Source organism: Periophthalmus magnuspinnatus, chromosome 17, assembly GCF_009829125.3.
Source record: "Periophthalmus magnuspinnatus isolate fPerMag1 chromosome 17, fPerMag1.2.pri, whole genome shotgun sequence".
In the NCBI taxonomy this organism is placed as follows: Eukaryota; Metazoa; Chordata; class Actinopteri; order Gobiiformes; family Gobiidae; genus Periophthalmus; species Periophthalmus magnuspinnatus.
In genome coordinates this window covers 19,779,320-19,806,041 of record NC_047142.1, presented here as the reverse complement: position 1 = coordinate 19,806,041, position 26,722 = coordinate 19,779,320, and the positions used below count along the sequence as shown (strand labels likewise).

The window sequence follows — 26,722 nt, the reverse complement described above, 5'->3', positions numbered from 1 at the left end:
AATTCTTGACTGGTGACTTGCAACTTAAGCTTAAAGTCTCAGGGATAGAGCTAACAACTTTGGCCTAGTTTCAACACCATGACACCAGCAAAGAACTATAGGAGGAACTAGGACCCTCTGTACTGCTTTGGAGATAGAGAAATACCCTTTAAATTATTTCAAAATGTGGTCTTGTTCAATTGTATCCACAACTGAATTTGTATTGATCTGTTGTTGAATTACACCAGTGATGATTTGTGTTGGCGCGTGTGATGTTTTGCAGTAAATGAAGTGAAAATAACAGATGACTAATGTTCTCTGGGCATCAGTGACCAAGACGACAACAGCAATTTATCAGCAAGAGTTTAGGCCTGACCGCATCCAAGATTTTAGAAAACAGTATTTACAAAAGTGACAAAATACTGATTGCGTATCCATGTTCTTTCTGTCTTGTTTTGCTCAGGTCATTGATTTTTTTTTTTTTTTTTTTACACTACACTTAAACAGCCTGCCACTGGTTCATTTCTATAGTTCAATAAAGATCAGTACAGTTCTAGTTCAATTACAGAAGCATTGCATACTACTTTTGTGTCACTGGGCAAAATATTTGACTAGCTTTGAATCAATATTATGTTAAAAGTATCAAAATTATAATAGATACTAAAACTAGTATCGGAACAAGATACTTATTTAAGCAAGTATTAATACTGAAAAATGTATAACTGGAAAACTTCTACTGGGTATCCAATGACATCACTACATTCTATAGTCTATAGGCCTACAATATTCAAAAGAGATGGGGACATGCAGGTAAAAGTACAACTTCAGCTTCATGTGTGGATTTTGCTTTCTGTTTTTGATATCGCTTTTAAAAACGCCATGCCATCAATAAGGAAAACTCTTTTACCCAACCACATATTCATTTTTATTACCACAAGCTTCTATATTTGCACTATTTGCTGGTTGCTCTCTCGTCCCTCAGCTCATAGATAGATAGATGGATAGATATGCTATATTAATCCAGTCACAGCAAAAACTACGTACATTTATTGATCCATAAACATTAGAAATGAGCAGCAGAAGTGAGAAAAGTGACATTAAGCCTTCTCCATGTGGTACAAAAGGATTCCTCTGCAGTCTGCACAGCAACCACAGATAATGCATTCGATTCGCTCACTGCAATACTAACGACACATGCACACAGGTAGAGCAAACGAGTAGGGCAGGTAAAATGGACAGAGGACAGAGGAGAGAGGGAATTAAAGCATGAAGGTGTAACTAATTGTCATTGACGAGACTAGTCTGGACTGTTTCTGATTGCATTTTGTTTGAGTGGCAGTGAGTATACGTTTGCCCACTTACTAGCACGTTAGTAGTTCAATCGCTCAACCCATCAGCATAACTTACAAGTGTTAGCTGTTATGTCACTTTACTTTCTTGCTTGTACAAATATGTGAGAGAACCTTAAAGTAAATCCTTTTGGTTGATGGCTTATTGTTGACCTAAATATAACTATTACAAAATCATTATGTGCATATTATATTAACCTGACTGGTATTATGATTTAAAGGTGCGTATCTAAATGGAGGAGAGTCTGCCATCTGATTGTCTGCATGGACATGTTGGGCTATACGTTGGAATGCTTTGCCTGAAATGTTCCACAGTATGGCATTAAACTTGACTAACTCCATGGAGACGAGCAAGTGATGCCACCAGGCCAAGTATGCTCACACTAATGCATATTTTTCAAGTTTTTTGCAATAAAAACACTTGAAACTGAATAAATGCAAGGTTTCATTTTTAATCCCATATTGAGGACCAGTCCAGACATTGCAATAACATGTCCATCCATCAAAATAAATTACAAATGTTTGAATTATTCTCAATGTTGTGCTGTGAAATTGACCATACGCAGTTGCATTTGTGGATCTATAATATGTGAAATCTTAGTTGGCCCTGCAGTGTGGTATTTCTGTCAGAATAAATGTATACAGTGCAGATCTATAAGGCTTTAAGGGCTTCATCGATCTAGTGAATCCAAACCCTGGTCTACAGTACAAACAGACCGCAGGCTCATATTGACCGGTCTGTACTAACCTCTCAGTGACATTTCCTACTGCAAGTGTAGCTCAAGATCTGTAGTAAGTCCCTGGGTGCTGCCCCTGACAGGTTGCCCCAGCATCACTGAGGAATTGGTCAAATGTAGATGTAGATTTGGGTGTTTTTCTAATCATCACTTGGTTTGGTGAGACAGTGTGGTAAATATGAACCTTAATTTCAGGCAAAGCAATACAATTTCTATGGAGACAAGTAGGTGGCAGGCCCTCCATCTGAACTATTACTTTGAAAGAATATTTTCTTCTAGTTAGACATTGTGCACTTAAAAAGGCCAGTTTAGCAATTTAGATATCAGAGTATGTACTTGAATGTATGGAACAATTGTGGTTTCATTATTGCTGTATTTGTGAGCATGCCTGAGGTTTTAATGCTTCAAGACAAGTTGATACAAATCAGTGTACCGTATACAGTTTAGATCTATGGGGAATAGCAGGATTGGCTGTTTATGGGCTGACAAAATGGGCCAGAGCCAGATGTTACATTACGTATTTATATGGAATTCAAATGCATAATGGGAATGGAATAACCTGCTTTCACACACAGAGATAGGAGCCGGGACAGGGTGAATGTATAATCTATTTCTGCATTGGTGCACCACTTTTAGAGCTATTCTTTCTTAGTATCTTCTTTTCTCCTACGCTGCATCCTACAGGAGTTACTTTTAGAGTTTGATTTTGTAAAGTAAAGATTTTTGGTGGGATTTTCTGGTACTTGACAACCACAAAGCAAACATTTGTTTTTTTGACACAATGAGGACTAAATGGGACAGGGATACTGGACCAGCAAAGGATGGCAAAACTGTCCAGGGGTTGAGATGTTGGGTTATCAGTTAGTTTTAAAATTAACTTTTTAACATTTCTGGTGAAAGGTGCATCTCTTGCTTGTCTCCATGGAGATTTTCTTGCTTTGCCTGTATTTGAATGTCAAAACCTAAACATCTGTGCATTAAAATCCAGTTTGGTCCTATTTAAAGCTTGGTCATCATAGAGGTCTGTATATGTTGTGAAATAAAATATTAGAGATAAAGCCAGCCATACAATTTCCTACACTGACAATGTAGTATAGGCAAGTTTTATTGATGATTTTACTGAGATGCTTTCAGTCATATTTCAGTCATATGCATAGACTTTGATGGTTTATTCATTACAGGTGATTTTAATGTACATGTGGATAATGTGTGTGACAAAAACGCTTAAGAGCTCATGCTACGTCCAAAAGGTTTCAAGGACAGCACTGTCATCGAGCCCACCCATAACAGAGGGCACACTCTGGACCTGCTCATTACAAAAGGAGTAAATGTTTCAAATGTCAATGTGGTCGATGTTGCTCTGTCTGATCATTTGTGTGTCTTCTTTGACCTGTCTGTAATTCCCAAACCAGCACCTGGTACTGCAGTTGCTCAAAGGAGACACATACATGATAACACAGGTGCACTGTTCATGGAAATAAAACACTTTGAAAATGCCTCATCTTCTAATGTTGATGATTTGACTTCGAGTGTCTTGAAAGTTCTGAACAGCATTGCACTGATGAAGGTTAAAATGGTTGAAGATGGGCAGAAAGCGCCATGGAGAAATGATGACAGAAAAGGGGGTGCTGAAATGGCACAAATCAAAGCTCCAGGTTCATTATGAGATTTACAGAGAAAGTATGTCCAAGTACAACCACAGTTTATGTAGAACAAGGGAGAGGTATTTTTCAGATATTACTGGAAATTGCAGTAACTCTCTGGCTCCAGCTCCACTGCCTTTAGAACTAATTTCCTCATCTCAATGCAATGAGTTTGCAGTATTCTTTAATGACACGGTTCAGGGCATTTAAAATGCCATCAATTCAACAATGCAAATAACAACCCTGCAGCCACCTAGACCCTTAGAACTGAGTCACTTTGCACCTGTAACTGATAAAACTGTCCTAGAGATTGTCACGAGTTTTAACTTATCTACATGCTGCCTCGATGCGTTACCCACTAGATTTCTAAAGTTTGCTGTCACCACTCACTTTCATAGTTAACTAGTCGTTCAATCTAGAAGATTCCAAAGAGCTGCAGTCCTTAAAAGTCTCCTAAAGAAGAGCAGTCTTGATGCAATAGCACTGAACAATTCCCGACCATCTCAAATCTGCATTTTTAGGCAAAATCTTTTTTAAAGTGTCCTCCAAATTAACAACTCCTTAGGTGTTTTCCAGTCAGGTTTTAGACCCCACCACGGCACTGAGACTGCTCTAATCAAGGTGACAAATGAGTGTCAGTCTTGATCCTGTTGATCATGAGCTCCTCTTACAGAGGCTAGAGGACTGGGTGAACATCTCTGGTGATCACATGGCCCTGACATCTGAGGTGCCCCGGGGATCAATCCTGGGACCCCTTTCGTTTAATCTTTACATTCTGCTATTAAGCCAGTTAATATGCAGCAAAAATGTGCACATTACTATGTAGATGGCACTCAGATCTATCTCACTGGCAGCTGGTGAATATGGACCAGTGGCTTCACACTGTATGCCACTGTATGCAACAGAGCAGTTTCTGGATGTAAAACAACTTTAATGGATAACGGATAAGATAGCTCCTGTACATCCAGAACGCTGCTGCTCAGATCCTGACTAGGACCAGGAAGTCCTGTGCTCAAGTCTCTCCACTGGCTCCTGTGGCTCAGAGAATAGACTTTAAAGCAGTTGTGCTTGTGTACAAGTCTCTCCATGGTCTAGCACCAAAGTACATCTCTGACATGTTAGTGCCATATGAATCTTGTACTTTGGTGCCCAAAGTCAGGACTAAACATGGGGAATCAGTGTTTCAGTTTCATAGAGCTAAAATCTGGAATAGTCTATCAGTTTAAATCCAAGCTCAAAACTGCCTTGCCTAGACTGTGCTGGATCGGACGGGCGCCTGTCCCAATAAAGACAAGATGGACAAACTATTATTATTGTTATAGTTATGAATCCATTGGAAACAGCAACAGTTATCAATAGTCTATATGTAAAAGGAAGGAATGATGTAGACTTGTGTGTGTGTCTCTGGACACATTTACACAGAGGTTTGTATAAGAAGCTTACAAGCAGCTGTTTGTTGATGTTTGTAGTGAGCACATGTGTAGCTCTGAACACGTGAGAGGGGCGGAGTCTATGTATGGGGGCGTGGCAATGAATTAACAGCTTTGATTTGATAAACTGAGAATGTGCTGTATGAGCATATACAGTCTTGCAGTTTTCAGACTGAGAAATGATTACTCAAGACTGAGATCCAATTCAGACGGTTAGTTTGGTTTCAATTGTGGTCTGATGTATAGATCTTTAAAATGTGACTGTGAATTTGGCACATCTGGTTTATATAAAACTTATTTAACTGTCAAGTAATAGCAGAATGTTAAAGTGCTGTATGATTCGTTATGCACCATAGTGACACATTCACAGGCCCCCAGACTGTTCCCTGATATTTCATCCGAATGAAGAGATGAACTGAGGACACGCAAAAACACTGGGAAATTAGATCATATGAGAAAATGTCAAAGGTTTTGTCTGTAGGCTAAGCTAAAATGTTGACTATTTTTTAGAACCAGACAGTGAGTTGCATTCACATCACTCACGAAGTGGCCTATTGAGGGAATCAGACTGAAATTAGATGTAATTTAGAGGGGTCCTTTCTGGACTCCTCTTGGAATGCAAGCGGTCTGTGGAGGTCTGTGACCTCGTGGAGCGCGCGGACTCTCGGGAAACTTCCTCTGTGTGAGGTCACTAGAGGCGCGTGCGACGCAACAGATGCCGTTGGGAGAAATAAGCCGTTAATACCCGGCCTCGCGGAGGTTTTACTCCACTCTGCAGTGGACTCACCGCGACTCTTCCGTGGTTAGTTGCGCTGTCCTGCGTGGGTCCGCGGGACAATCACACCCTCCATCAAGGACACTCCGGGTGCACCGGTCTGTAGCGTGAGCCTTACTCCAGTCCCGGGACTTGTGCGCGCGCCCTGGAGCTGTCCCATGGCGGTGCGGTCCCAGTTGGACTTTCCGGAGTCAGGTGAATGAGACTCTTAACTGACCCATGACGGGACACGCCTGAAGAAGCGCCTACACCGCCATGCCGCCCAAGAAAAAGGTAAAATATGCTGACACATTTACTTCAGATCACACTTGGTCTACTTGAACCGAGAGATGCGTGAGCGCGCAAATGAGCGCCTAAATGAGCGCGTAAATGGAGGAGAAACGCCGCCATCTGCTGCACTGCGTGATAATCCCTGTGTGAGGAGGCCTCTCCACTCACACCGGTGTGCACTGTGGACCCACTGACACCTGCATTTTGTTATCATGTGTGGTAGTTCGATCAGGGGCGTTCATTGGTGACTTTGGTGTCCTGTTGTCCCATGTAGACCAAACTGGTTATTAGGCGGTCTGCCTGAATTATTAAGGACCAACTTCACTCAAAATCAGAAGTCAAAATCTGCTAATTGAGTGCTATCATGCAGCATAATGTACTCACTGATAATAATTGGATAATAGGTTACTTATACGTACAGGCCAACGGCCTACAAAGGTAAACTGTTACTCCCAGAGACCTACTTTTCTATGAGCAAACCATCTCCTCCCTTTCTGTCTTATTGCTCTTGTCTTATTATATTCATCCTTGATAATCCAATGTACTTTTATAGCCTGTTCATATTTATTTTAGCCTTTAAGCGTAGGTTGTTGCAGAATCGTATGAGTAAGAGCTGATGATAAAGTGGGAGTGAGGGAGCAGACCGAGCGACCCACTGTCTTGTGTCGGAGCAGGGTTGATTCACTGCTGCTGCTCAGAATAGGAAAAAGCCTCTTAGCCTCTGTTAGTGGGGTAATACCTCCACCTACCTGCTCTTTCTGTGGAAATGGGGCAATTAGCCATTGGTCCTGTCATGGTATATTATAGACAGCCAAACTTAAGTTACATCAAAACTTGACATGCCACAATTCACCAAACTAAACATGAACCCTTCTGATTAAATGTAATGTGAAATATAAATAAACAAGCTTTAAAACAGTATAAAAAATGCAGTGTACAACTTTTGTGGTTGTTTGAATGACCGTATGAGCCAATATTAGGGATTCACTTGGTCCCATACACACGTGATCTTAGGCCTGGATACCATTAAAAGATACCAGTATAGTAAAGTAGTAGGAAGTAGGAAAAAATGTTAACTGTTAATTGCACTACTGGTACCAAAAAGAAGAATCTTTCGATGCCTGATGAGAGAGAGCACTAAAGTTAAGCAGTTTCATTTCACACAAATGATAAAAAGTTCTTCTTCAAGGAAACAATATGAACATGAGTGACACAGGAATAGGTAAAGGAAAAGTAGCTTAATCATTTAAGTACCAGTACCAAAAAACAGGCATTGTTCAAGTGATACCTGATAAAATGTCCAGGTACCCAGCCCAAAGACTGGACCCACTGTCTTAACTAATGTACCTGCTACCAATGACTTAAACTCAGACATGTGAGAAATAAGTTAATGTAATAGGACTTGCATTATTAACTTTTTAATGTTATCCACATCATTTTGTTGATATGGTAAGGTTGTCGAATTTACTTTGGCCACATAGAGATCACGCAAAATCAAGTGCTATTAATTGTTGTGTTATAAAACAGGTTTGCAGTTAGTGACTTCACTTGAACTCAAATTGAACTTGACCTCAAAATATTTCCAATTGTTTTTAAATCATTCTGAAGAAGTTTATAGTTGCATACTAGTGATTATCTCCTGTCTCAAGACTCTTGGTTAAATACTTGGGCAATCCTTGTCTTTTGCCATTGGCATTTTTTTGTTTTTTTTTTGCTTTGGGCCATGCTTGTTACAAAAGATTTATTTGGTCCTAAACTGTACTCAAAATGGTACCTATAAACTAGAAACAGAAACCCATGAATAGGAGTTCCCAACAGACCAGATTGTCCATATTTCATAATGATAGTGGAGAACAAAGGTATTATATAACATCCTCTTTGTTTATTGTCACTATAGCGAGTGTCATTACCAGAGCAGGAGGAGTGGAGGACTTAAGATGCACTGATAGTTTGAATGCAGTGGGTGTGAAACCATTGCTGAGAGGAGGAGGCAGCGTTTGTGTTTCTGGCTCTAAATCCTGGATTGACGCATGCCATGTTAATCTTCTTATGCTCACAGACAATCATGACCCATAGAGAGGGAGAGACACATTTGGCCTCTGCTGCAGATGATATTTTCCAATTTTAGATTTGGCCGCTCTGATATTATCTGTATTTTGTGGCTTTCACACGAGAGACAGATGTAGCACAAGACATGCAACTGCAGCCTATGTAATACATTCTTCATGTGTGGTAAACCACAGTACAATATCAGAACTTAAATTCAGTAAGTGATTTGATAACTCCGGTCAGACACGATACATTTACATTGCTATGTAATTCAATGAAGGTATTGGCGAGTTCAAAACATCAGCAATTTACAAAATGGTATTCATTAGTAGTATACGCAAGACATTTTCTATAAAAGGCATCAACTGTCAGTTGACTACAATGTGTGTATTTAAAAAATGTAAATTGTAGTGTTTAATGTTCTGTGCATTGATTCATAGACCAAAAGGTATGGCACCGGCTCTCCACATTGTTATGAAGATGCTGTTTACTAGTACTTTTCTGTGTACATAGTAGGTTTTGAGGAAGTAAAAAGGCAGATTAAACTGCCTAGGCACAGCCAATACTCCAGCTAACACACTCATGACTTTTCCTTTTTGCTTTTGCATATAAATCTTTATCATTCTAATAAAAAAAAAAAAAAGTAGTAACTGCATCATCAATTGATAAATTGACTAAACAATTAAAGGCATACAGCCCCAACAGGAAAAATCTGGTTGTTTTTCCTGCATTGTCCTATATTTCTAAAGGTGCATAATGTAATGTTTCTGTTGGAGCATTAAACTGGCCTATCTTGCTTTTAGGTTTGTTTGTTTTTTAATTGATGAAATACATCCATTCTTACTGTTAAAGGGGGTGGCCTCTCCATAGGTCTAAACACTTACTGTGGAAGCAGATCTGTTGAATACTACCCTCTCTTGTTATAGACCCACCATGTGCCCAGTGCACCTGTTTTGGCCGAGCAGTGAATGATCCATGTGTCATGTGGAGCTCACACATGGCTGTACAGATACAGCCAAGCTTTTTACAGTCTTGTTTTTTGTATTCAATTACATTTTATTTCATCAAAACACTTACAGGCAACTCAATCTGATCAGTTATAGTATTTCACCTTATAGTACATATATTTAACACTATAGTTTGCTTGTGAGACTTCCAAAATGAGATGTTACTGTCAGTTGGTACCACTCCAACATGGCCGCCATGAAAGGAGGAACACACATTTGATCTCACCATGAAACAGTCCCAAAACCCTGAGTCCTGATCCTCCAGACTGCAGCAGAACTCTGTCAGCCGCCCACTCTGTACAGACCAGACGCTCTCTCTCTCAGACTGTGGACTTCTGTAGACACTTCTAACATGATCAGTACTCACTCCACAACAGGATTTGATGAAAGCCATGCATATACGACGCAGGGTAAGATACAATCAAGATCATTCAAATATTATTCTGTCAGCCTTTTTTTTTACATGTCTGAGTTAAGTTGATTGAAAGATCTGTTGTATTATTTTGATTTATACGATTGTAGTGTGATGTTGCAGTGTCATAATGAAGTCCAGCGGTTGATAAGGTAAACTTAATGATAAGACGCCCTATAACTTTTTTGGTCAACGGTCCGCGACTTTCTCATCTCAGTGGAAATAGGTAAAATTCTTAGCAATAAAAACACTTGTGATTGACTGGTGTAGTTGCTTGGGATTTGGTACATTTTAGCCTTGGTGCATGGCTTTAACAAGTCACAATAAATGCATACCACACATAGATGCTGACAGTGAAAGTATACTGTGCTGATGTATTCATTGTACTCTGAGTTATGCTGTTGACATACATTTTTAACTTTTAATTCATGCTTAAAATGTCAAACTTCAGAGGTGGCAGTGCAGTGCAGAGCCTGGTTTGGAGACGCTTCACTTCAATGTGTGTGAGTGAATGATGGCTATGAGCAGTACTTCAAAAGCCTAACTATGGTTGTGAGCCACAGTTTGAGAATTACTGTCTTTGCTGTTGTTTTGGTGGTATGTGGACTCCCCTACAGTTGTAAATAAATCAGTCTCATCCAATTTTTTTTCCTGCTTTGGTTAGTCTAAAACATTTGTAGCAATGTTGTAGACCTGGCTTAGTTTAGACTTTTTTTTTTTTTTTTTATACATCTTTGGTATAACTCTGGTTATTTAGATCTGGTTTATATCTGGTGGTAACTGGAAAGCATTTCAGGTGATACTTGGTGGGAAATGTTTGAGAACTGGCATAAGTTATTACTAAACCTTCTACTTTCTTCAAAACCAATTTACTGAAAATGAATTAGTGTCCATTAACATCTTTGTAGATCTTTTGCTGATTCAAATGTCCATCTGACCATTATCTACTGCAATTACCCTGTGTACAAGACATTACCCTGACCTCTCTCTCAGTGTAGTTTCATTGTTTATTTCTCAAAGCAGTTGCAGGAGTTGATGAGTCGATGCTATTTTTTGCTGAAACTGCATTTTACTTTTGGAAGTTGCCATGGAAACGTCTTGATGAGAATGTGAGCTGCAGAAATGGGCTACACTCTTCCTTTCTTATCCTATCTGATGGGAAAGGATCATTGCTCCAAGCTTGGAATAAATTATAGATTATACAGCAATTGTAATGGTTATTAGGGATGGACACTTGGCAATATGGCAAAAAAATGTGTCACAACTTCACAAATTTCCTAAAACCAATAGGATCCAGATAAGTATTCCTCAAGTGTCAGTTATAGGTCTGGACAGTTTTTAGGTAATAACAAATCTATTAAATCTTTGTTAGATGTGATTGCATTTTATTTTTTCAAATCAGAATTTCAAATAGAACACATTGTAAACGTATCTTGGAGCATTAACGTTTAAAAAAAAAAAAAAGATAGGACTATGACCTGTTAGGCATGCAAACATTTTCTCAAAAGCATAGGATTGTTGCATTAGTTGTTATAGAAAAATCGCTAACCTTAAACTAAGTTTTGTTGTTTGCTTTGGAGATTCTATCATCTAAATCATTGTAACCTTTGCAACATTTGAAATTGCTATTAATAGTATTTTATTTCCATATTGTCCACTCCATGTTATTACAATAAATTTTTTCAAAAACTGTTAAATATTGCCAGTGGGAAGGATTACAAGTGCAGTAGCTGTTTGTTGAACTGTCTGTATATCCAGATATGTGGCTGGCATAAAAGGAATCATAAAATCCTATGCACTTACACATGTCATTTTACACATTTTGGGTGTAACTTTTAGGGGCATGCTTTGAGCCTGGGCTTGTTACAGAGTTGTTTTACATGTACTAAAAATGTACTACTCTCAATTATCCTGCTTAACAAATAACCATTAAGAAAAGCAAGTCCTTTGCCAAATATTTTATGAGGCTGCCCTCTATGAGAAAGTTTAACACTTGCTATGGACAGTTGGCCACTCCGGTACATTAGCTGTTGTAATGACAGTACTTATAAAAAGAAAATGTTGGTGTGGCTCATTGTGCAAAGTTGAAACACAAAATGGGCCTTTAAAATGTTATCTGTCCTTGTGTATGTTGTGTTTTAATCTTGGTTTGGTATATGCCATTTTGGTATACATCTGGCGGGGCTCAGTATGGAGTTTGTCTTGTCAAACATTCACTTGTGCCAGGAGAACAAAAATAATTTCTTACCTAATCAAATTTTAAGAGAGTTTCTAAAGTGCATGTAAACACAGAACTTAAACTGGGGGTCGTGATATAAATCTTCCCATTTGCAAAACACGCTAGGAGAGGCATTCAGCTGCACTGGGCAAGAAACGGCCAGGACAATATTAAACATGTTTTAGGCTGTGTACTAACTCATTTTAGATCAGAATTGACACAAATTATGATCCCTTCATCATCGACTAGCACATTGTTTCAGTAGGCTGCATTAAAAGGAAAAAGTAACTACTTGAGTTTTGTTGTGTTTATTTATAGTGCAGGCAATGGATTACATAACAATACCAAAGCTCAAATGCTTAATGTAAATGAGTTGTTCTTTTTTTAAACAAATATAGATAAGCGACATGATTTTGTATATGTTTTTTTTTTTTTTATCAGCAATTAGTTAATTCGTTTTAGTGCTGATGCTAAATGACTAGCCACCCTTGAATGCATCTTAGCCCCCTATTTGCAGCTGTTTGGCTTTTTGACCTGCATTTAGATTGAAACAAGAGTGATCTGGTTGGTTGATCGGGGAAATTAGACAGAAGTTGGATAAAGAGCATAGTAACTTAAGAACCATCAATCTGTGCATTTAAATGTAGTGACTCTTAGGCTCCTCCTGTGTGCTGCTGTGTAAACGTTCTTGAGGCTGAAGTCACCTTGAAGAAGCACACAAGAAGCACTCACTCTGCCACACACCCCTCCTTATGCTCTCACCACATATAATCATGATAATGGGCTGCTGCTGGTATTGTAGATCAAGTAAAATAAAAGTTTAAAATGATATATCCTTGTGTACATCCTTCTTTTTAGACAAGGTTTTAAAACAAATAGAATTATCCTGTTTATTGAGGCCCATGTTAATGAGTATAATGCATGAAAAATAAATATTTTATCTTCCATACAGAAACAGAAAAATGGCAGGGATCCACCTCCTGCTTGTCTCCATGGAGATTGTGATTGCTTTCCCTGAAATGTTCCACTGTATGGCATTACTTACCTATCAAGCATTTAATTACAGGTTTTGCTTAAAAAACTTAAAAACCCTTTTTTACTCAGCAGTGTTGCTTTTCCACAGATCTGACTTGTAACCTGGCTCGATCATTATGTCATTGTTGCATGTAGGGCTACAAGAGTAATGATGTGATAAATTTTGAATGGTGAAAAAGAGTTTTCAGTTACGCCTTCCACATTGATGTTGAAGATTGTAGAGAGTTATGTAAAACAGAGGCCCTAGATGTGCTCAAATATGCAAGTTTTAATTTCATTCTCTGACTTCTAGAGACTATAATACATTTGTATGAGGTTATTAATTATTCAGATCTTGCCTGCAGCTGTACCTTTTACTTCTGCAGATTAAATACATTTAGAGGACACAATTTGTATCAATTTCTTGGGCATATTTAAGCCAATGGCAAACTGACAAACATGGATTAAACCGTTTTAGCAACTTCTTCGTTATTATGAGAAAGTATTAAGTTAAAACATTTTATTTTTTTTTACATTTTTGTTAAAACGTAAACATTACAGGTTATAACAACTTCAGTTTCTCATTTCAATGGCTTCAATTCCTCATTTTAACGGGAGCACACCTGAACGCAGCGCGCCGAAGTAGCAAACCAGCGATGGTGCCCACACAGAGCCTTGGGGTGTTAGAGAGGAAGGGACGTGGCTAACTGAACAATTGCTGGAATCTGGACAAAGCTACAGGTCCTTTTTGGTACGGTGCCCTCTTATGATCACAGCCTATTTGACAGATGCCATGCCTGAACAAACATTTCCATGCAGGTGAAGGCATGCGGACTTTTGGGGAATCAAAGGTAGTATGGGACATCTTGAGGTCAGAGTGTCCAGGCACACAAGTGTGCTCCAAACAGAGGAAGTGAGGCTGGTTACTGTACGTGGCACTAACATAGATGTGTGTAGAGATAACCCTTTATGATCGGTGCCACCAACCATTAGATCAGGTGCACACTGACATGCCACAACAGCCCAGAGCCTGTAAAGGTGTACATGGGCCTCTGGTTATGCACAGACGTGCTCTGGTCTCCAGGCACATTGGCACATCTAAAAGGCAGGCCCGGAGCTACTCCTACTCCAGGAGTAGGAGTGCCATGCAGTCTATCCTGTCATTAAACATATGCAAAATAATAAGCACTTGGCTCGTCGTCCTAATCCCGTGTGCATTGCATTGTACTCGGACCTGCTTAAAGTGACTGGCCTCTATTCAGTGCATTGGATATGAGTTAAAATGAGAAACTCATGACAAACATAAAAGTTAAGTCATTATAGCCTGTAATGATTACATTTTAACAAATAAATGTTCTTGTTTTAACTTCAGGCTTTCTCATAATAACGTGAAAATGTTTGATCCACATTTGCCTAACTAAGTCTTCATATTGAGGTGAGGAGGTGTTTTTGGCTGGGTGACTTTGGACTCTCGGTGAACAGATGTCTGGTGCGGTCAGTGTAAACACAAAGTCCTGCCTGAGCATAACTCACCCACAGGAGGGCCACTTCCTCCTCCTGCCTCTGCTCCCACATTGACACTGGAAACAACTCAATTTACTGATTAACAACAAGTCACCGCACAATAAAAAAGATGGACAATGTAATGAATGATGAATGGCCTTGCGTGCTTTTAAAGCAAAGCTGGTTTATTAATGGTATTCATGGAGATAGATGGGTTTAATGCCATGCTGAGGAACATTCTAGGCAAAGCAATTACATCTCTATGGAAACAAGTAGATGATGAGCTCTCTGCTAGAAAGTTATATACCTTTTTCTCATTGCAACTCTTAAAAAAATGTGTTTTTGCTAAATCCCACTGAACCTTATACTTACTACTCCGTCAATTCTCAGTTCTCATTTTTTATCCTAATTACTCTACCTAAGCATTTAAGTGATGTATTTCTGTACTGCTTTATATTATGAGCCTCTTAATCCATCCTTGTCAGAGTGACAGCGAGAGCAGGGGCCATCCATTTAAAATAATGTCAAACAAGAAAAGACCAAAGTCCAAAGTAAGAAGGGACTGGTCTCTATAAACATGATGTATATTTTATGTCAGAGTGGGAGTTACGAAATATGCATTATATAACTTTACTGGTGGAGGGGTCTGCCACCTGCTCGTCACCATGGAGATGTTATTGCTTGGAATGTTCCATGGTATGGCTATATCTTGCATTTCTTGCCTTTTGCCATTGTTTTTTGGTGTCTAAGAAATACCACTCTATAACCTTACTTATAACTAGAGATGGGCAAGAAATGATCAATAATGTTATGAATATTGTTTTGTTTTTTTTATTGGGCATATCATTTATATGCTCAAGAGCTACCAAAAGAGCTGAAAATTGAATAGATCTTTGTGAAATATTGCAAACACAGGTCTGAAGTGATATTTCTGCACTTTTGAGGATAATTTTCACATTTGTCTGAAAAGTAAACCTCAATTACATCTAAGGGCAAGTGTTTGCATGTTTTTGTTGAATTGACAAGATATTCTCTGAATATAGATCAGGTTATCCCAAAAATATTAAGACATAAGTAATTTTTGTCAATATTACCCACCCCTACTTGTAACAGTATCTGTATGTAAAACACGCTCGTATTTTAGCAGTGTGTGTATCAGTTATTATTCATGCAGCATGTAGATACTGGTGGATACTGTGCCGGTATCTCTAGCGCCAGGTTGACTGTTGGCTCTTACATAAAGGGCATTAATTAGCATGTCTTTGAGGGGACGGTCTAATCTCTGGGATACAAGCCATAAGAATCTAAGAGGCCCAGTAGGGGACAAACCTCCTCCCAATTAAATACAATCTGTTTATCAATGTTTATGAGAAGTCAGCAGGGAGATGGGAGTAAATTCAAAAGGTTTGTGAAACTAAAAGTAGCAAGGTATAAAAAGGTATAAAGCAGGAGTGCTTCAATGGGTCAAGTGATGTACAATGTATAAAAAACAAAAAAGGTGCTCTCCGAGTAGTATAAAGCAGCTTAAAAATAACCAAAACTTGCCTTTTTGCAAAGATGTACAAAAAGAGGCAGAAAAAAAAATCATATCGTATAGTTTTGGAGGAAATAAAGTAGCAGACACAGTTCTGTGTAGCAAATTATATTCAAGTGTAGTTCTCTCAATTTCAACTTTTTACTGCAAGTATTTACCTTTTTGGGGTAAAATGTCATACTACTAACTATTGAAAATATACATAGGGCAATAATGTCTGCTAATTAGCATAGAGATTGTAGGCTAAATTGTGGAGACTTGGCTTTCTCTAGCCTTCAGAATGAATGGCATTTTGCATTGAGTGTACCCCATTTAGGGCCCATAGTTACTGTTGGAAAATAGTCCAGCTTCCTGCCATTTTTGACTTCCTGTTCTACAAGATTAGATTAGATAATACTTTATTGTCTCTATTGTGTGTTATCTAAAGCACCAAGACTTGTGCAATATTGAATTCTAATCTATTTTAACTTGTATTTGTCGTAACCAGCGTGGCGTAAGGACCAAGGGTGCAGACTCACGAAGGTTTAACAATGTCTTTATTCACACACATGATAACAAAGGTAATAGTTCCAAAACTTAGTTCATAGTCTTAGCAAATCGTGAATCAAAAATCCATAGGAGCTGGGGAGCGTAGGTGCGGGACTGTGGACATGGAGAGACAGAGGTGCACGATGAACAGGACGACACAAGATCATACCAGAGCTGAGGTGCAGGGGCAGGGGAGAGCCGGAGCTGGTTCTCGGCGGATTCCTGGAGTAGGGCAGAAAAGTTCCAATAAGCACGAGCATACAGGGATCAAAAGAAGTGTAAAGCCAAGAGCATATTCACATGGAGTACGCGGACATTCCGGCGCCGAGTGACTCGTCCAGACCCCTCTTATCCATGGCAGGTGGTGTTGATTGCGTTGATGGAAGGCAGGTGCGCGCGGGAGGAGTCAGGATTCCGCCCAGCTCCGGAGACAGACAGGTGAGGGAGGAGGGAGATGAGGGTGCAGGGAGAGCAGGACAGGGATCATGACAGTATTTAAACATGTTCTTCTTATTACAAGACTTTTCTTAATGCAACACTAAATCTTTACCAAATGAGTTACAATGACCATAATAAACACAACTCTTCTTTGTGTCCTACAGGGAGAGCGTCAGGATACGGATGGTGCTGAAGAAAGAAATGCTCAGGTGCAGCTTGAGAAGGCCAAGGTACTTCCTGTCTATTTAACTTCCTGTTTGACTGTTGCATCATGGGGGGATTCAGCTGGGTCTTGTTACATCACACTCCACGACACCAACATGGATTTGGATTATCTCCACACTATTCTGCTGCACTGGGACAGATGTAATCTTATCTGCTATTTGCGTCTGACTGCTTTGAATGTTGAATTTATCTCTTAATATTGTGTGTAACATGAAAAACAAAGAACAGTATGAAGTTGTTGTTTATATATATATATATATATATATATATATATATATATATATATATATATATATATATATATATACTATCAAGATATATTGAACAGTATTGAAAATTTGTGTCATATCACCCAGTCCTACTTCAGATATTTATTTATTACAGTACACACAAAACCAATGTTATTTTCAATCTATAATATATTTGATAGTGTTAATTGTAATTTGCTTTAATGTGAGATTATAACATTTTTGTGTGTGTTTTTGCAGTACAAGCCTGTTGCATTTGCTGTCCGCTGTAACTTCTCATACACCCCAGCGGATGATGATAATGTCCCGGTCCCAGGACAAGCTGTCACGTTTGAGGCCAGAGACTTCCTTCATGTCAAAGAGGTTCACACACTTCCTCAATGTATTTTTTCTTTTTGTTTGAAAAACCTATGCAATGGCCTGAATCTCACACAACTCACGTCTATTCGAACTAGACCTGACTTTAGACATTTAAATAAAGGCTCACTCATTGATATAATTATGGGGTTTGTTAAGATTTTAAGGCAAATGGTATTTTCCAAGTGGATTTTATTGACTACTGTCCAATTGTGTTCAGAATGCAAAAGATGAAAAGACACATCTGTGTGTAAAGGTGAAAAGATCATATAAACATTTCAATGAGCAAACCTTCATCCCTGACCTGATACTGGGTTAGCATCTGCATTCCCTGATCTTGATATGGCCTTAAATGTTTTTATTAATAGATTTAATGAAACTGCAGAGTGATATGCACCTAAAAGAAAAATTATTATGAAAACTGTAACAATCCTTCATTCAACACAGAAATAGCAAGCTTAATTAGAGACAGAAATGCTGCCTAGAAAACTGCACCCAGAACTAGATCAGATTTGCATTTTTTCATAAAACAATAGAAATAGATCTTTATCAATAGTTTGAGAGGCAAAAACTTATTACTTCATATCTGCTCTGATAGAGAGTCATGGAAGTTCTGGAGGACAGTAAGATCCCTCTCAGAACCTAGAATTCATACATTAGCAACAGATATTTGATTGGATTCAGCTATTGTAAATTTGAAAGAGGAAATATGTGATGCATTTAATAGGCATTTTATATCCACTTGTTTTGGATAATAATGGTGGTCCTTCTGATCTTTATGTTGAATCTGAACCTCGGGCAGATAACAGTCACATTTTCCTGTGGGCAAAGGCCCGGCCACGAGGTGGGGCCCTGGCTGCACCCTACTGGGCGAGAGGTCCTTGTTTTGTCACTATTCATAGAGGTATTGTGAACTGCTCTAAGTCTGACCCGTCACATAGGACCTGTTTGCCATGAGAGACCCTACCAGGGGCATAATGCCCCAGGCAACATATCTCCGAGGATCATTCGGGTACACAAATTCCCTCACCATGATAAGGTGACAGTTCAAAAATACATATCTTGGAATTATGTAACAGTTTAAAATCAAAATGATCATTTTTTATTATAGAAACAAATCACTATGGGGAGCAATGCATCCCATTGAATTACAGAAAAGAAATTGTTCAAGCTTTCTTTCTGTACTAGATTATGGAGATATAATATACATGCAGATGCACCCTCCACTTTGAAACCTTTAGATCCACTCTTTCACTCAGCCCTTTGTTTCATAACAGGTGATGAATTTAAAACCCATCACTCTATGAAAAAGTAGTTTGGCCATCGCTATCTGTCAGAAGACAACAACACTGTATAAAATGTATTTATAATGGACTACTTGATAGACTGCCTGAATATCTCACTTACTTGTTTAACTTTACAGAAACATTTAATACAAGATTTCACGATTGGTTACATCTCAAAACTGGTCAAACTAAAATTGAGATAGGAAAAAAAAAGCTTTATTATGCTTCCCAAAAAGGATTGGTGTCACTGATGCACTTTAATAATTTGGTGATGCCTGTTTTTAATGTTTAAATAGACACAATTAGTTATTTGTCTAGTTTGTTTTTCTTTTCATTGTTCTGTATTTTAACAGGGCGCTCATGAAAAACAGGTCTGATACCTCTAATACTGTTTAAATGATAAAAAATAAAGATAAATAAGATAAATGAAAAAATAAATTATATGAAATGAATGAGGACTTCTCACCATTTAAAATATATAATATTTAGTTTAACATGGTAATGGTAAATCCCAAGTTTAAAAAAAAAAAAAATTATCCATGGTTAAAAAATAATAAAGTAAATACCGTATTATTAATTAATACTTTATGGAGAATAAAAGGTAACTTATGGAGAATAAAAGGTAACCTTTAATCATTTTTTCTATGCAGAAGTTTAGCAATGAGTGGTGGATCGGTCGTCCAGTGAAGGAAGATGGAGTTGTGGGTTTTATTCCCAGTCCGGTGAACCTGGAGACAATCCTGATTAGACGAGAAGTACAGGCCAGGAAAGCTGCCAAGGCCTTAGCCAAGTATGTATACTGACCACTGCTTAAAGTGTAGGATAGTTTACTTGCAAAACTACACTATAGTATGTGAGTGGAAGATTACAATTATATTAGTCCCATTACAACTATGTTTTCTTTACATTTATTATGATTTTTATTGTCTTAAAACCTGAAATTTTTAACTGCAATGATGCCTTCACATTTGAACACACACCACATCAAAATTGGGATTACCTTGGGATGAAACCTTAACTAAACTTAAACTACACTAGGACTAAATCATGACTGAAGAACAAGTCTACATTAGGACTAATTTGGGCTCAAATTAGGGCAAAATCAAGTTTGAAGACACCCTAAGACTTCTCAGGATAAAATGGAAAGATTGAAAATTACACTCAAACAAACCTCCCAGAAATGCGTACTTAAACTTAAAAAATATAGTAAATTTGTTATTGTTGGATTTGTCTGATTATACTGAAGTTCACATTTCAATTTTGTTCAATAATCAGGTGCTACTGTTTTAGGTGGCAATAAAGGACTTAAAGCTCAATAAAAATGCATTTGAATAATTCTCATTTCAGTAAAGCCGCTTCTCAAGCAGCTCAAGATATGAATTCAAAGAAGTACACCCCTCCTTCACAAGGTCAGTGCAGTTTCTGTTCATTTATGTTCACATATTTGAAGGCAATTGAGATTTCAAAAGTTGATATTTTGATTTTCTTCAACAGCACAACAGCAAGTGAAAAAGAAGCCAGTAAGTTCTTATACAAACATTTAGCATATTAAAACAAGGGCAATCTTCTATTAATTCATTGGTAGCACTTAACCAGTAATATCATATGTATAAGAAGGAAATGGCATCACTCTTTTCATTATAATATGATGAATCCTAACTTCCTTTATTACCAGGAAACATGTCAGTGTTAGTTGGGTTGTGCTATTGAAACAACCAAAATACATTTAAACTCCCATACCCCAGTTACCACAGTATTTCTAACCTATTATGCTATTACAGTGCTGTTAAGTTGAGTGTGACTGACTGTTTCTAAACATGAACCTCTCTGAATGTCCACAGGGGGAGCACGTGTCCATGTACGATGTAGTGCCTACAATGCGTCCAGTTATTCTTATGGGACCATCACTCAAAGGCTTAGACGTGAGTCTCCACAAACACAATGAATGAATACACAAATCTGCCATAACATTATCACCACTGAAATGCTACTGTAATTCTGATTTGAAAAAAAAAAATCAAAGTAGAAACACAGCTGCCTGAAACCTTTTTTCCAGGATGGCTGGTTGAGTTTTTCAAACTTTCCACACCAAGTATCAGGAGGATAAAAACATGAATAGACTTATTATTACCACTTTCATACTAGGCAATGTGGGTGAAGAGCGGGACTTGATCCTCTGACCTTCGGGTTGGGGGACCAACACTCTAACCACTGAGCCACTGTCACCCCATTTAAAGTGTTGCAGCTCATATTTTAAACAGTCCAAACATCTGAAAAGCTATTTACTCTTAAAGTGTGATGTAGCTAATGGACATATGACACAAATCGTAATATATATCAGGTTAACATTCATTCATTATTGTTATTATTTTTTATATAAAATTTACTCTCCATAGGTGACAGATATGATGCAAAAAGCACTATTTGACTATTTAAAGCATCGATTTGAAGGCAGGTACGTTCACTCAGACTCAACACCTCTGTTTGTTTATAGATTATGAATTATTTACTGTACTTTAATACTTTATACTTTTCAGAATAACAATTACGCGGGTCACAGCGGACATTTCTCTGGCGAAGAGGTCCATCCTCAACAATCCTGGGAAAAAGGCCTTAATCGACCGATCCAATACTCGCTCCAATTTAGGTACATCGCCTCAAAGCTTGGCAGCTGTTTGTAATACCAATCACTGCCGTGCCAGTTTGACCTTGGTCTAAACTTCTCCTGCCAAAGTTTTCTTTCAGGCACTGTTGTTCTATGTTTACTTATTCATAGCTACTTTGGCTCATATTTCATTTTTTAATTGATAACTGGCAACTAGTTAATTCCTTTAATATGATAATTCATTGTTTTAGTTGATATAATACACTCTTAATTCTTGTTCTCATATAGTATTCATACATGTTTAAAAATGGTTCTCATTTAGAGATACTTTTCTTTAAAGGTGAACTACGTAACTTTTGTGTTGGAGGTTACACCTACTCATCTCCATGGAGATGTTATTGCTTTGTCTGGAATGTTCCACAGTATGGCATAGATTTAATTATCTTGATTTGCTCAATTACAGATGTTTTTTGTTGCTAAAACAAAAACTCAAAACTTACCTGTTCAGACAATCGTACACCTCATAAACAATCACCATTACACAGTTATCTTGTATTGTATGTTTTTATTGTTATGTTTTTAACTTGTCCTACACAATGTCCTTGGGTGTTGGGTTGTAAATAAAATGTATATTATTATTTTTTTTTTTTATTTTTTTTATTAAACTATGAGTGGGGTCACCTCTCCAGAGATCTGACCTGTAAGTTGGTGTCATCTGCTTATCTCCATAAGTTAATGCCATACCATACCAACATTCCAGACAAAACAACTATGTGAGAGAAAAGCAGAAAAAATACAGTGCACCTTTAGGCATTTGCAATATTGCACGTGGGATTTGTTTTTGTTGTCCCCTCGGTTAGACATGTTTTACTCCTTTTGACACTTAGTTGAGCGACGGTTTAGTTCTTGAAATGTTCTAATTTAGTTCACTCATATGTTCATTAGAATAGTTTGAGACACATATTCAGGAAGCACAACTTGTCTTTTCCATTGTGGACATATGGTTAGCTGTGTGAATATTGACTTTATCTCTCTTCTTTGCTGACCGTGTTAAGATGCTGCTGGTATGTACAATATTTCTTTATGGACTGCATGTTTAGACTACTTAAATATTTATTTATTCTCATACTATATTCTGCCTCTGTCCACTGCAGCTCAGATTCAAGGGGAGGTAGAGCGGATATTTGAGTTGGCCCGCAGTATGCAGCTAGTCGTCCTAGACGCAGACACAATCAACCACCCGCTTCAAGTGTCCAAAACATCACTAGCTCCAATCCTTGTTTACGTCAAGATCTCCTCACCAAAGGTACTTTAGACTGCACCAATTTTTAAATGATTAAAAAAAAGCAAAAACAAAAAAAAATTGTGTTGTTTGTTGTTCATTTTGGATGTTATTTTCAATGAAAAACAGAAAAACAGGCATCCTTACTGAGTGGGCGTGTATCTCCACAAACTTGACTTGGTTATTACAGCTTTAAGTGTTAACCTTTATTCTATTTTATTATACATTTTTTGTAGGTGTTGACCAGGCTGATCAAAACAAGGGGGAAGTCTCAAACCAAACACCTCAATGTACAGTTAGTGGCAGCAGATAAACTCGCCCAGTGCCCATCTGTGAGTGCCTTCTTGTGGATATTATTCACATTACACCCTAGAAACATGTTGAAATATTTCATGTTTTACTGTAGAAATCATCTTACAGTTAGGTCAGAGTTGGATGTACTTGTGCTTTCTTTGTTAATACTACCAAAATATCGAAAACTGATCATCTGCAGTCTTAGACAATTGTCATTTAGACAATACTCAGATATTACATAGTGTTGTTTTTCTAACACGACATCTTATTTTTTTTGTATGTGTTTCAATATTTACTATTATTTCTGTTCCCTAGGAAATGTTTGACGTGATCCTGGATGAGAACCAGCTTACGGATGCATGTGAGCACATTGCAGACTTCCTGGAGTCTTACTGGAGGGCAACTCACCCCCCCGAGATGGAACCGGCTAACGCTCTGGTCGCTGCGCTCGCCGAGAACACCCTGCCCACCTGCCCCACAGTCATACCGGTAGAACCAGTGTCTTTATATAGGTCTACATACAGCTGTGAAGATGTTATAGTTTCATGCTGTTTAGTATTAGGGTTGGGACAAGATGCAAATGCCACGAGGCGAGACACAACAGTGGATCAATATTTATTCTTAATTAGGGCTGCAAGATTAATCATAATCAAATGGAAATTGCAGTTTGAATGGAAATCGCAAAGACTGCAGTTTTTGAAGTACAGAAATTTCCTCCACAAACAACTAAATATCCTGCCTTATTCTGCATAAAAGTGCTAACCCTCCACAGTATGGCATTAAACAGCATTTGTTTAGTTAAATGTATTTTTTACCTTAAAATACCTTACAAAACATCTGATCTTGCTATGACCTGTAACTTGTCCTGATGACATCACCTGCTTGTCTGTGTACAGATAGATATGATGATGATTTAATCATAGACAGTTTAATGCCATTGAACTTTTCAGGCAAAGTGATAGCATCTCCATTAAGACAAACAGGTGTCAGACTCTCCACTACAAAAATTAGTGTGCACCTTTGAACTCTCCTGTAATGTAACATAAACCATATTTGAGGCAGATTGTTAAAAAATATATACCTGAGATTGCACTAGGATGAGACATGATATTTTGATTGTGCAAGGTCTTGTCCCATCCCTATTCAACATATTTTATCATCTCCTCTGTTATGAAAAATACATCTGATCCATTTTCATCTAACGTTCATGTCATATTTCCTCATTTCACCCCTTGCTGGACAGGTGAAGAAGTGATGGAGTGGTGAGTGCTTGGATTAACACTTGTAACTAGAACCATGCTGGACCCTTTAGTGGTATTAACCTAAAGGTGTAATAGTTTTCTTGTACTTTTGTGGTTGTAGAACTTAGCATGGCTTAAAATTAACTTAGATATAGCACTGTAGCATATTTTTTGACTTTGAAAAGATGTAAAACAACCCCCCTATCTTACTCATCATGTTATGTGTAAAACAATATGTGCTTTTTATAATTTTGACATTTTCCACCAGTGTTAATCAGCTGAAATATGCTGTCATATTTTTTGTGTCATATTTTTGCTGACTAAAACAAAATTTAAAACAAAATAGATTAAATCAAAAAATTTTAAAGACTGAAATTGCAGAATTTTTTGTCAACTAAAAGCGCAGATATTTTTGTTGAATAATAAACTAATAAAACTAAATATCCATTAATGAAATAAATTAGTGGAGCCGAGATTCAAGTTCCACTTTTCAATCCCAGGGCCCCAAACCAGACCATAAACAAACTCAATGTCTGCACATTTTATTATAGTTAAAATAAAAATACATATACATACATATTTTTGATTTATCTGACTAATGACTTTCTTGTTGACTAAAACTAGACTAAAACTCTTAAGATGTTTTAGTTTTAGTCGACGTTGTCAAAATAAGTTAAAAATTAAGTTACAACTTGTAGTCAAAGTTGAAGATTTTATGTTGACTTTCTCTCTTCCAGGATGAGCAGAAAAACAAGAAAGCTGTCGCCTCCAAGAGGAAAGGGTCCCGGGACCAGCACTCGGAGCAGGACAGTGCTCCATCAGCCTCTGCAGCTCCTCACCATAACCCAAAACATGAGCCCGCCCACCGCCCCAGCGAGGAAGAGGAGGAGCGGCTACTGCGGTCCGAACCAAAGAGACCCTCCCACACGCATCACCATCATCACCATCATCATCACCACAAACGGACCGATCACCATACAAACAGTCAGCCAACACAACCGGGACACTCCTCTCCCCCTGCTCCAGACTCAGCAAGAGAGCACACCCAAAGACATGCAAGGAGGCAACTACCAGAAATTAGAGACCAAGAGTTTGAAGAAAGATTAGAAGAGGAATTGCAGCATCATCATCATCATCATAAGAATCACTCACGGCATCACCAAACCAGAAACGTCCATGCAGCGCCCCCTAGCATGCACAGAGGGGAGGAGTACGAGCACAATGAAAGCAATAGGAATCACAGATACCGTCACCAGCATCACTCAGGCCTGTCATCCCGGAAACCGCACAGCATCCAAGCTACGCATTACAGCACCCATAACCACAGCAACTATCACCATGGTTACCACAACCGCGAACAGGACCACCAGCCGGACCGTGAGAGAGACAGAGAGAGGGATAGGTTTAAGGATAGAGAGAGAGACGCGAGGATGAGGGAGAGGGAGGCACGGCAGTGGTGCCAGTGAGTGACTCCTTTTTCTTAAAAAAAATGATTTAAACTGTGTTGTGTTCTATTACAGCGACCACCTTAAAGTAGTAAAACTTGGTTGTGCATTTTGGTAAGACACATTTCTGCTACCTGCTTGTCTCCATGGAGATGTTTTTGCATTGCTTTGGAATGTTCCACAGTATGATATTAAACTTCTCTATCTTGCATTTGTTAATTTCCAGTTGTTTTTTATTGATTTTTATTGCTTAACAACCATGCATTCTTACTGTGAGTGGGTTCATCTCTCCACAGATCTGTTCAGTAACTGGGTGGTATTACCACCAAAGTAGAAATGTTTAATGCCATACTATGGAACATTTCAAGTTCCAAATCCTGTCATAGCTTTTTTCTTTCTGGTTAAGTGACCTTTTTGCACAAACTTGGTCACAAATATTTCAGTTTTTATTTATTTATTGTTGGGGCTACCCGCCTCATTCTTCTTCTTATTTTTAAGATAATGATTATGAATACTTAATTTTACTGAAAAGTGAATTGAATACGAAAACAACTAGAAGGAAAAAATATTTTCTAAAGAAAGGTAAATACAAACTGATTCCCAACCTAAGTCTGTTGTTTTTTTGTTGAGAAAATTTAGCAGATGACTAAATCAAATCTGTAAACCTAATGGTTATTTTAATGTAATATTTTTTACCAACGTTGCATCTGAATTATAAACAAAACCAATGCACATTGCAATGGTTCATTTTAGAATATGTGCAAAAAGTAATTTCATTTTGCATTATATTTGACCCTGTCTGATCTTGTATAACACACATCTGTCCCCTCAAATAATATACCACTGTAAATGT

At 38.0% G+C, this 26,722-nt stretch overlaps 1 protein-coding gene across 2 annotated transcripts; it reads left to right on the top strand.

The window, feature by feature from the left end:
- The first annotated feature begins 6,025 nt into the window (after positions 1-6,025).
- cacnb2b (calcium channel, voltage-dependent, beta 2b) lies at positions 6,026-25,938 on the top strand. Of its 2 annotated transcripts, XM_055228312.1 has the most exons (13): positions 6,026-6,186; positions 17,051-17,116; positions 17,600-17,722; positions 19,653-19,792; positions 20,350-20,411; positions 20,497-20,522; positions 20,844-20,924; positions 21,399-21,457; positions 21,540-21,649; positions 22,762-22,913; positions 23,126-23,221; positions 23,499-23,672; positions 25,162-25,938. In XM_055228312.1, exons 1-13 carry the CDS (start codon positions 6,169-6,171, stop codon positions 25,888-25,890), a joined length of 1,836 nt encoding a protein of 611 aa, XP_055084287.1. In that variant the 5' UTR covers positions 6,026-6,168; the 3' UTR covers positions 25,891-25,938. The 2 variants fall into 2 exon arrangements, with proteins under 2 accessions (XP_055084287.1, XP_055084288.1); XM_055228313.1 differs by lacking the exons at positions 6,026-6,186; positions 17,051-17,116 and adding an exon at positions 17,212-17,252.
- The last annotated feature ends 784 nt before the right edge of the window (positions 25,939-26,722 follow it).